Source organism: Vulpes lagopus, chromosome 7 (assembly GCF_018345385.1).
Source record: "Vulpes lagopus strain Blue_001 chromosome 7, ASM1834538v1, whole genome shotgun sequence".
NCBI lineage: Eukaryota > Metazoa > Chordata > Mammalia > Carnivora > Canidae > Vulpes > Vulpes lagopus.
This window is the reverse complement of record NC_054830.1, coordinates 115,069,482-115,082,009: the sequence shown is the minus strand read 5'-3', so window position 1 is coordinate 115,082,009 and position 12,528 is coordinate 115,069,482. Positions and strand designations below refer to the sequence as shown.

At 33.8% G+C, this 12,528-nt stretch overlaps 1 protein-coding gene across 1 annotated transcript in view; it reads right to left on the bottom strand.

Annotated features, from left to right (window-relative positions):
- FBN2 (fibrillin 2) overlaps positions 1-12,528 on the bottom strand; it is a 244,367-nt gene that overhangs the window by 167,489 nt on the left and 64,350 nt on the right. The window contains 1 exon segment of the mRNA XM_041764048.1: positions 9,637-9,834. Within this exon segment, the coding sequence (XP_041619982.1) occupies positions 9,637-9,834 (198 nt within the window).

Below are 12,528 nucleotides of genomic sequence, written 5' to 3'. Positions count from 1 at the left end.
TGATATATTTAAAAGATCTATTTCTTAATTTTATTTATTTTTTTAAAGATTTTATTTATTTATTCATGAGAGACACAGAGAAAGAGAGAGGCAGAAACACAGGCAGAGAGAGAAGCAGGCTCCTTGCAGGTAGCCAGACGTGGGACTCGATCCCAGGTCTCCAGGATCACACCCTGGGCAAAAGGCAGCACTAAACCGCTGAGCCACCCGGGCTGCCCTTTCGTAATTTTAAGTAAAGATAACTGGCTGTTGAAAATAGCAACAGTAAAATAATAATGTATTTTAAGGATTATAAAATTCATAGAAGTAAACAGTATAATGACAATAGCATAAAGGATTAAATGGGGAAAAAAAAGGATTAAATGGGGAAAGAGTACTACCATAAAATTATTACAAGTGAAGTGGCATAATATTATTTGAATATAGACTATAGTAAGTTAAATATGTAAAGACAAACACTAAATTTTGTAATTTTAAATAAAATTAACATTTTATAATGTTAAAGAGGTAGAGCTAATGATCCAATTATGGAGATAAGATGAAATACTAAAATATACCCACTCTAATGGATGCAGGAAAAGAGGAGTAAAGAATAGATGGGACAAGAAATAGATATAAACTCAATAATGTTGATAATCACAGGAAATGTAAATGGTATTAGCAACTCAAAAAGGCTGAGATTATCATATTTTATTTTCAAAAAGATGCAATTTTATATTGCTTACAAGAAACCCACTCTGACACAGATAGCTTAAAAAGTAAAAGGATGCAAAGATGCATCATACACTCAATCAAAGAAGAGCTGAAGTGACTAAGTTAATATTGTACAAGGTATTCATCAGAACAAGAACTATTACCAGGGATAAAGATGGATATTTCATAATGACAAAGGGGTCAATTCATTAAGAGAACATAATAATGCACAACATGTGTATGCTGATTCTAAAATGTTAAGCACCCAGAACAAAAAGTGACAGAGCTGAAAAAGGAAAGACAAATCCACACTTAGAGTTGGACATTTCCATATTCCTTAGTATCTAACAGAAAAAGTAGATTGGAAATCAGCAAGGATACATAAGACTTGAACTATACTTTGAACCACCTTGTCCTAGTTGGCATTTATAGAACACCCCACCCAACTTTGGCAGGATATATGCTATTTTCAAGTGCACATGTACTATTTAACAAGACAGACTATATTCTGAGGCCATGTAAAAAGACTCATTAAACATAAAAAAAATAAAATCATGTATATAGTATGTTCTCTAAGTACAACAGAGTTAAAATAGAAGTGAATTATTAAAAACATCTGGAATATTCTCAAACATTTGGAATTTAGACAATATACTCTGAAATAATCCATGGTTCAAAGAAAAAATCACACAGAAAATGAGAAAACAGCATATTAAAATGTGTGGGATGCAGTTAGAGTGGTGCTTAGAGATAAATATGTAGCATTAAATGCTTTTTTTTACAAAAAGAACAAAGTCTAAAAATGGTCACCTAAATTTTTATAGAGAGAAATTTAAAAAAGAAGAGCATATTAGGGCAGCCCGGGTGGCTCAGCAGTTTAGCACTGCCTGCAGCCCAGGGCGTGATCCTGGCGACCCAGGATTGAGTCCCATGTCAGGCTCTGCATGGGGCCTGCTTCTCCCTCTGCCTGTGTCTCTGCCTCTCTCTCATAAATAAATAAAATCTTAAAAAAAAATAAGAAGAAGAGCATATTAAACCTAAAGTAGACAGAAGCAAGAAAATAACAATAATAAAATAGTACAACTATCAAACAACAGAGATAATCACTACAAAATCTGGTTCTCTGGAAACAGAAGTAAAACTGATTAGATCTGTCAAGAATGATCAAGAAAAAGGAGAGAAAAAGTGAAAGACTAATATTAAGGAATAAAAGCAGGCATGTCAATACAAATTCTACAGAAATTTAAAAGATCAAAGGAAATAGTATGAACACCTTTATGGCACTAAATTCAACAATTTAGATAAAGTACACAAATTCTTTGAAAGACAGAACACCAAGGCTCACTCAAGAACAGATCATCTGAAAATGCCTACATTTATTAAACTTAATTTAATTCATACTTTAAAATCTCTACACAAAGAAAACTTCAGGCCTAGGTGGCTTTCCTATTGAATCCTTTCAAATATTTAAGGAAGAAAATTACCAGTTGTACAAAAATTCTTAGGAAAAAGAGAAGAGGGGACGTCACCCTGACCCAAAAGATAGGGAAATACATTGCAAGAAAAGAAAAAAAACACACAATAATATATTTTTGGAACAGGCACACAAAAATTCTTAGCAAGGCAACTTTATCAATATATTGAAAAATTAATACATCATGACCAAGTGAGGCTAGTCCCAGGAACTTAAGGTTGCTTCAACATTCAAATATAAAGCAATACAATGCATTATATTAACATGTTGGCTAAGAGAAAACACACGATCATATCATAATGTGAAAAGACAAGTGACAAATCTCACCACTCATTCATGATTTTAAAAATCTCAGTAAACCAGGAATACAAGGGAACTTCCTCAAGTAGATAAAAAGCCTGTACGAAAAAATGCAGCTAACAAACTGTAGAGTATTGAGAAAATTCTTTTGATTTAGAGTTTTTGAGTCTGTCATTTTATACCTATGTAAATTTCCCTTAGTTTCTCTCTCTGTAAAAGGTAATACTATTTCAGTATAATGTTATGAGAAATAAACAGGGTATATAAAAATATAAGCTATGCAAATTTATGTTAGCTATTAAAACTGACAGGCTAAGATACTTATTAATATATCTTTAATTATGAAATACTCTAAGCTCATTGTAGTAACCATAAAGATAAACAGATATCATCGATATAAGCTAGCAGTCTGTTCTTTATGACTTGTATTCATGAACACATTCAGAGCATTAGTCTGTTATGTAACAAGAATAAGATCACACTCTATGTGTTGTTTTGCATCTTGCTTTTTTTAATTAAAAATCTTCAGCGAATACATCTGTAATTTGGTATACATTGATTTGCCCTATTATTTTGGTCAGTCCACAAGCTTGGTGTATCTTAGAGTATGTAAATTAGAGAATTTAAGCCAACAAAAGAGCTTAGCATCTTTATTATTTCTTCCTCACTTTATCTGTCTATAAAAAATTACAACAGTCCAAAGTGCTTTATACTGAAATTAAAGTGGATGTCATTGTCTTATTAAAGGATATCTGATCCAAACAAAAAACAACTAGAATGAAATATATAACAAGAAATTTATATACCAAACTTTAATTCAGAACATTTCAAACCACATTACTTTTAAAATGTACTATATTTCCACCCTCATTACCATGTGGTATAAAACATCTCTAGAAACCTCTTTTACTGGCAGATAAATCAGAGAAAGAGTATCATGATATAAGCTGAAAAACGAGGCCAAACCTATAAATCCCTTAATACTATTCATAAAATCTTTGACTACATATTTAGTAGATTCAGTAATTTTTCAAAGGAAAAAGCAAACCGACTTTATGGAGCTTATTTTGTAATTGCCTAAAAAGTATTTTCCTAGAAGGAAAAATAAAACCTTTATTTTTGAAGTATCCTAGACTACGCAGCCATACAAAATTAATTTATTTTGGATAGATCAAGTTAATTACTAAAATGAAAAAAAAATTTAAAGAAATCTTGTAGAAATAATCACCTGAATCTAGAAATATACAAAAGTGCTCTCTATAAAAACAAAAAAGTCAAGCCTCAGACCTTTAAACTATAAGACTTTCTATATTTTCAAAGTGCAACTACTAATGTCTCATTAGTTTTCCACTGTCCTGATTATACAGATGTGTTTCTGTTCATTCCTTCAGCTCAAGTACAAATTATTTTTTTTTAAATGTTGAACAACTTCAGATCACACAGAGGGATTTTAGAGGATAAGGCTAAATCTTTCTTTTTTTCTCAAATTATTGTTTAAATTCCAATTAGTTAACATACAGTGTAATTAGCTTCAGGTTTAGAATTCAGATCAATCTTTTGAAACATTCTACAATCACTTTAGTGTATGTCTATTAATTAAGGTTATAAATACTGTAACAAGGTAATGGTAATTAAATATTATTTTTAGTTCACATTAAAATGTGAAAAATATGTGCAGTGGTACAGGCATATGAAGATGGTTCATTTAATTTATATAGGTGAAAACTAAGGACCAATTTTATTACTATACATTTAATAGCATGTGTTTTTTTTTTAACTTTGCCAGTCACAAAATTAGATCCATTTTTAAAATTTAAGTTTTCCTTCCTATGCTCCATAGATATTCACACATTACCTGTATTTCTATGAAAATGAATGTCCTGTTATGGACAGCAACTGATGAATAGATCTGTCTCTACCTGGAATCCAAGAAGTATGGGCTATTCTACGACGATTCAACATGCTTTGATTCAGCCAGAAAACCTTCCATGTATTCACAAAATTCAATTACTAAATAAGTGATCATTGCAAACAAGAAAACATTATTAAATTATGACCTGCAGGATGATGGAATAAAAAGAAAAAAGCGTGCTTCTCTGTCTCAATCTTCCTCACCTCATAAGAGATAAATCCATGGTCTCCTTCTCACTTGTCTGACTTTGTTCATTTGGGCAATTCTTCCTTGAAGCATGTTCACTTGCCTTTTCCAAATGTTTTTCTATCTTTTTAAAACAGATTTGAAAGAAATTTCTATAGAAAATACTTCCTGGTTCCCAGTCAACAAACTGTCTCCCATTTTTCAACTTTCAGGTTGGGGTATAACCTAAGGTTACATCCTCTACTCTGTTCTTTCAGATACACACTCTCTGAGATGCTCACCAGTGGTTTCAAATTCCTCTCAGGATCTCATAGGAGACTTCTCTAACACACCAGCATTCTCTGCTTCTCCAAAAGGAAATCCACAACCTCTGAAGAGCCTTTCAGAATACTGATACTCAGAATAAATACTCAGAAGACTCACTCTGTTCCAATGATTTTGCAACAGTTGCAGGTGTTCATTACTGCTTTCAACTGGGGGGTAGTAGACTTTTATTTCAGAGTATCTTGTTTTCTATTATTTATTATTAGTTTTTCTTCAGTTACAAGAAGGAGAATATTCTGCTATCTTTAAGAGTTGTGATGAGCACGGGGTGCTGTATGGAAGTAATAAATCACAACTGAAACTAATAATATTACACTGTGTGCTAACTAACTGGAATTTAAGTAGAAACTTAAAAAAAATAAAGTGTATCAGAATGGGCTTGCTCTTAAATCAATGAAACTGCACTATGTATAATCGGTTTTTCAAGGAACATCTTGATTAAGAAGATATAAGCATTTACAAACACATGTGTAGAAGCATATGGGAATAGCTGCAATACCTATCGCACTACAACCACATTGTGTATAAACTGTTGTCCAAATAACATCTTCTTTCATTAAGATGTATGTTTGTTAAATGTAAAAGTATATAGGAATATCCCTATGCTTACCTCATTGAAGTTTCACTGTCCATAAGGTGTCTTTCAAGTAACATCTTTCATTAAGATATAATACACAACACACTCATGTATCACCCACATGTTATTTAAAAGAGAGAGTGAATTTCTACAATTAATTATGTTTTAAGTAAATTTTTTGGATTGTATAGGAATGGCCTTTTTTCCATGCATAAATAATAGAAGTTAAACTTTATAACGATCTAGTTAATTAGATTAATGTAGACAGCCCAGATAAATGTGTCTTTAATAATTTATACTAATCAAATGAACCAAATCGCCTTTCCATTTTGGAGCTATATAGAAGGCATGGAAATACGTTTGTACTGAAGGCATCTTCCTTCTAGTCTACCATGAAGGGATGACCCATGCCTGCTTGGGTTCAGGTGAGGTTCAACTTCTCTACATTTTTCATGTGCAACCTGAGTAAATGAGTTAGATATTTCTGAACACTGTAATCATTTGAAAAGAATACACACCAGTATTGGTTTGGCAGGGACTGATTTAGGGTCTGTACTGCTTCTTGCCCTGTGTCCTAGCTATATCCTGACTCTGTCACAGAGGTCTGATTTCCTGTGCCTCTCATATTGCATGGAATAGAGGGGAGGCTCAACATGAGTCTATTACTATTGACCAGGATAAAGCAAAAGACGCAATTTAATGAGCAAATTTCTTCTGCTATCTTTTCAGTTTGGGAAATGGTTGGAATAGTTTAAAAGACTCCTAAAAATCAAATAACAAATTAGTAACTGCAAATTTTAATATATTTTTAAATATTTTAGATGTACCCTGTTCATTTGAAAATCTAAAAGACTCAAAGCACTAACATTAAATATCTTTTTAATTAGATTCATGAAGCCTGTACAGATTAAAAGAGTAAGAAACTATAAGAAAATAATACAACAGACCCATATAGCAGCTTGTGACATATTTAGTTTGTATATATTCTTCAAAAAGGGCTTAATGCCACTTTTTAAACCTTTAATTCACTCATTTTATGACAGCTTAAATTAAGGCCTGTAGTAGTTAACTCTGGATATTAACAAAATGAAGAAAGTACAAAACTAAATGTGAGTTAGTCCTGGCCACATGGGGAGAGAAAGGAAATGGCTCTCAATAGGCAAGAAGTCATGAATCGTCATAACTGAGCAGCCAGGACCCTAGGAATATGCATCTCTCTTGACAGTGTTCACCTAAGTCAGAAAGATACCATGGCAACAAAGATAAAAAAAAAATGTACTGGTGTCTTCACAGCTTTATTTAAGTATCATCTTAATTTTCATGTAAGTATCCACTTAAGCATCATCATAAAAACAGATTCATGACTTAATGGATCTTATCCTCTCACTAGAGGAAAGTAAAAGCAATAAAGACAATAAATAAGCAAGTATATCAGACAGTGATATGTGCTATAAACAAAAAGTATTACCTCAGTAAATATACTCAGTATTAATCTAGTAGATCTATACAGTACTTTCTCTTTAATGGGAATCTGTATAATTTTATGGAAATCTATATATAAACAGTTATTCTGTTTATTACAAGATCATATTTCACATCCTCTGAAGCCACAGATAAGGTAATTCACTAATTGAATCAACTACAGAATAACAGTATGTTTAGAACTGCAGAAATGTCCTTTCTTGGCTAACACAAACCAGGTTTTAGAACCAATCTTAAGCTATTTGCAGTCATCTTCTATACATCTGAAATTTATTTTTAACTCTACAAAAATTTTCAATTATACTATCAAATAGATTACTATTACTTAAAAAAGTATGACATGTATGTATCATGTTTTATCGTTGTTGTTTTCTTTTCATGCCATGTATCTTCCAAATCAACTTGGCAGAGTATTTGGGAAACAGTCTAGGAATTTAAAGGGAAATGAAATCACATTAAGATGCAGTCTTAAAATAGCCTGAACTGAGGATTAGTATTTAATTGAGAGGCCTCTGACTATGCCATGATTTTGAAATAAAGCAGAACTTTTTAAACTTACTTTTCCAGATAGTTTAACCATGTGGCAAGTTTCATTTTGCTCCTATTGCTGTATTTATCCATTATATTTTTAGGCAAATGGAACTGAAAACTTATCTTCACTGCATAAACAAAATCAAATAAATAAGCCTTCAGACATTACTAAATCCTGAAGGGTATTTGGGAAATTTGAGATCAGATCCTACATTTAATAACTTTGTTCAGAAAAACTAGGCCTCTCTGACAAAACATAAAGGTAAAAAAAAATAAGCCTAAATGCTGATGTAGAAGATGAGGACAGTCAGTAATTGGGATGTTTTGGTTGAAATTAAGAGCTTTTCTCAAACTGGACTATTTTTACAAAATAGTGGTTTTTGGAAGGATATTAATCTTAATCCCATTTATTAATTCAAAAGATAGTTACTGAGTATCTACCACATGTTAGGCAGTCTTCCAGATGCCTCAGAGACGTTAGTGAATAAAACAGATTTATGACCTAATGGATTCTTGCACTCTTGCTGGTGGGAAAGTAAAATCAATAAAAACAATAAATGACCAAGTATATCAGAAAGTGATATGTGCTACAGAATAAACAGAAAGCATTACCTTAGTAAATCCAGTAGATCTATATAGTATTTTATATCTAATAGGAATCTATGTAAATTATATAAATTTTATGGAAATCTATATCTAATCTAGGAAAGCTATGGAGTATGGTGAATACTATATACTATATGGTATATCTTCTATAAAAATTACTTCATCAGAAACTATAAAATCAGACCAGCAGTCATTCAAAGATATAGGATTTTATTACTCATAGAAAACAGCAAATTAAAAATGACATTTATATGGTTTCCATATTAGGTCTGACCTGTGACAGATAATAAGCCAACAGACAAAACACGAAACCATTCAAAGTCCATAGCTGACATGTTGTTCATCCCTTGGACATCCCTACAGTTCTGATTTGAAGAGTTTTGATAGACACCAATTTTTGACATTAACTTTTACAAAACTACAAAACTAACAAAAATCTTTAGAGGCTACTTTCAGAGATAATGTTTACCAAATTATGTAGTGTACCTAAATGATTATTATTCAGTGAACTGAAGCTATATGCAGGCTTTCCACATATAATTCTCATTTGGGTTTTTAGGACACTGGACTGGAATTCTGCAATATGCCATTTATGGGTGTGATACTGGTCACTAACATCAATATCAAAGACCTCAGGAATCTAACTTTGTAAATGATTTCATAATAACAAATAAACCCAACTCCTCATGTCTCATATATGAATAATATCATTTCTCTGAATAATACAAAAGTCGTTTCCCATTTTCCTGTGATCCTAGTGCCATGAGAGAACTCATTATAGAGCTATTTCCAAACTCTAAAAATGGGTTTAATATACATATGATATCAGAGAAGTAGCCAAAAAAAGAGTAAGAATTGTGGTGGCTGCAAATTAATTAAAATAATTACCCAGTAATGGCTGCAAATTAATAAAAATAACAATTTTTGACTACTTAGGGCGGAATCTACTACTGTAGCAACCTAGGGCCCCAATCTAGCCCTGATACATAAAATATACACCAGGATGTGGCAGGGAGATCAGATTGCAAGCAACTAGATATAAACTCTTCAATAACCTCATTCAAGGACAGAATTTACACTTTCCCTCTACAGATACTATTAATAACAATGCCGGACAGTTCTCTTCTTCCTCCTACCTGAGCCCAGATCTCATATCTTGAATAAGAATATAAGAAAGAGAAAAACTTTCTTCTGAGTATTTCCACTTACATAGTTTGAGGGGTTGTGGTAAGGAGCATGTAGTGCCTCCCAGAGGAAGATCTGGGAGTGGTGTCTCCTCAGATTATATGAGATATTTTAATCAATTTTTTAAAAATTTTCCTCAGTGTTCATAGAAATTCCTCCCTTCCCCATTTATGTCAAGACCTGAAAAATAAATGTTCATTAGGTGGCTAATAACAAGGTCGTCTCTAGTGAGGTTTGCTAATAAGGTCCCTCTTAGAAATGGTAGGAGTTTGAATGGTACTAGGTATTCATGGCAGATCGTCTGAGTTCAGTGAAAGGAGACCCACACATGGTGAGTCTGTGCACAAAGGCAGATGGCAAACTCACCTTGGCAAGCTCCAGTGCGGATGTTGGGGATAAAGCCCCTTCGGCAGGGCTGAGGCTGGGCAGGACACATCTCACAGGGGTGGCCCCAGGCCCGTCCAATGGTGGCACAGCACAGGGTCTTAGTGCAGACAATGCCTGTCAGCTGCCCCTGGCACATCTGGTTGTTGACCTGAGTGAAACAAGGGCCTGTCCTGTAATCTGGAATGTGAAAGAAGATGGAAAGACAGGTTTTATGACTGACGATACACCAATCTTATACCAGTAGCTCCAAATACATAAAACAGAGGCTATTTCTTCTGACTCAAGTGTCTAAAGACAAAAGGCTGGAAAGCTTCATTTTGAAAACTCCTAATTTTTCAATCATGAGGACTGCATTAGGAGACTTCAATGTATTTTACACTAGACACTGTAAACGGGTGGCTCAAGGACTGTGTCTGGGACACAGATGTGTTTTCTTGGCCTGAATAATGTTCTGAAAGAATTTAAATTAGTAGCCAACATTTTTAAATTGGGAAATTTCACATGAAATTTCTATTTCTGGCTTTTCTTGAAAAGTTGGAAGATCTGGCCATGCTAGATCTGCCATTCTACATGGCAGTGGGGAAGGGAAGTGTGTCCTTCTCCATGCTACCAAGCCCTAGTACCCCTTATCTCAGCAGTCTCCACTTATATTCCTCACCTGCACACTGGTGGCACCTGCTTTCAGGACTCCTCTTTACCTAGCAAAGATTTTCTTTCCTGACTGAGTGGACACGAGATCAGAAAAAATCAAAGAGAACCAATATTTGAGCAGTCTAGTAGGTCTGTAAACACTAAGTTCTGACAGTTTGATTTTTGTATCCGTGTAAGTCTGTTTAGTTCTATGTGTAGTTCAGCTAGGAAGACTGTGCAATAAAGCCTACTGTCATGAATTCTTTCTAAGTTACTATCGTACAATCTCTGTACTCTAAAAGAGGACTGTACCATTGTACAGCTCTGTTATGATGAGGAGGAAAACATCAGCAAATGCTAAATTGGCAGACTTCTATGAAAATGAAAGATGATCTTTTGGGACTGTTGCATTCTAAAAATGTTGCTCATGGACCAGCAATATATGCATCACCTGGGAGGTGGTTAACCATGCACACTTGGGCCCCACCCTAGATACAATAAACTAGAATCTACATTTTAACAAATTATTCAGGAGATTTATATACCTTCAAGATTAAGGAGGATTTATCTAGACTCCAGGCAACTGAAAGCTGGCATTCTGACTCTAGCTCTTTTTCTCCTATAATCTACTTCAGTGAACCTTTTAGATGATCAGTATTTACTCTTTTAAGCAGAACTGAATCATTAACCAAACAGTGTTTAATTTCAGTGCGGCTGTTGCTGTTTTGAGAGACACAGGAAATTAGAGAAAGGTTAGTTTCATGAAGACTAATGAAACAATCCACATTTGTTTTAAAATTATAACAGAAATATGTGGAAAGGGTTTGTTCCCCCTTTTGCAGAGCCTGTATGAATACAGCTTATTAACTCTTGGGAATGTAAAATGATAGTCAGGATTTCCTGATAAGCCTCATGCAAATGACATAATTCCATTTGAAGGGGAAAGCCAGAATAAGTTTATTTCAGATTTCCAAGAACAAAACAATCTCACATTCAAAGAAAAAAGAGTCAATAACGTTGGTAAGATTTTTATGAAAAATGCACTGGGAAAAAGCAAACTTGGATATGATTTAACATTCAAAAAGCTAAGCTAGAAAAACTTTGATATCATCTAAATGCTATCACGTAACAAAAACACAACTTCAAACCACATAAAACTTTCATTCTGTTTTTAAACAAAGAGTAAGGCTTTCCCATATAAAGGAAAAGAATATTTTTGAAGTGTAACATAAAGAAAAAAATCTAAAATAGGTAACATTTTTAGCAAGCTGGTGTAACATTCTGTTACTCTGCAGCTGAACTTCAACAAAAATAGCTCGTTTTAATCCCTTACATAAGAACAACAGATGTGTTGGCTGCAAATCACGTTTCTGAAAAAGACAATCTTTGCAGTATATGTGTAGATATGTTAACCTTATAAACAAGGATGCGTCCCACAGCACAAATTGCCAGGTTGTAAATTTTTTAAACCTATTTATTGTTCTTTACGCAATCATTTTTTTGCTATTTTAGATAAATATTAGACTCACAATAAATTAAATCAAGTTCTAAACAAGTGGGAAAACTCTGTTTTTCACACACAAAAAAATAAAACCTTTATTGATCTATAATTCTTGCATACACAGCTATGTTCCCAGTCTGCACACTTTTAGGATTCCATACCCTCTCTCATAAGTAAACCAACTTCTCAGGATATTCATTCCTCTGCTAACTACAACACCTTCCTAAAATTATGTCCTCTCAGGCTGGTATCTTTGGAGAAGAATATCTGGGCAAGGATAGCTGTTTTGTCCTCTGAAATGATCTTTCCATGTTTTGAAGGCTCTAATTAAGCCAACCCCAGACTTCCCCTCCTGGGGAAAGAGTTTACCATTCCTATTTCTCTTGCCTGCACAGTACTTGCCTCCTTACAGACTGTGCTCAATCTATTTTCTTTTATCATTATACTTTGCCTCCTGGTGCACAACTGATGAGTTTAAATGTAAAACTATGGTGTCACAGGAATCCCTGGGTGGCTCAGCGGTTTGGTGCCTGCCTTTGACCCAGGGCGCAATTCTGGAGTCCTGGGATCGAGTCCCACATCGGGCTCCCTGCATGGAGCTTGCTTCCCCTCTGCCCGTGTCTCTGCCTCTCTGTGTATTCATGAATAAATAAATAAAATCTTTAAAAAAAAAACTATGGCGCCACCTACTTATTCAAGAATTACTAACATAAAATATGAACAAATCAGTGAAAGGAGAT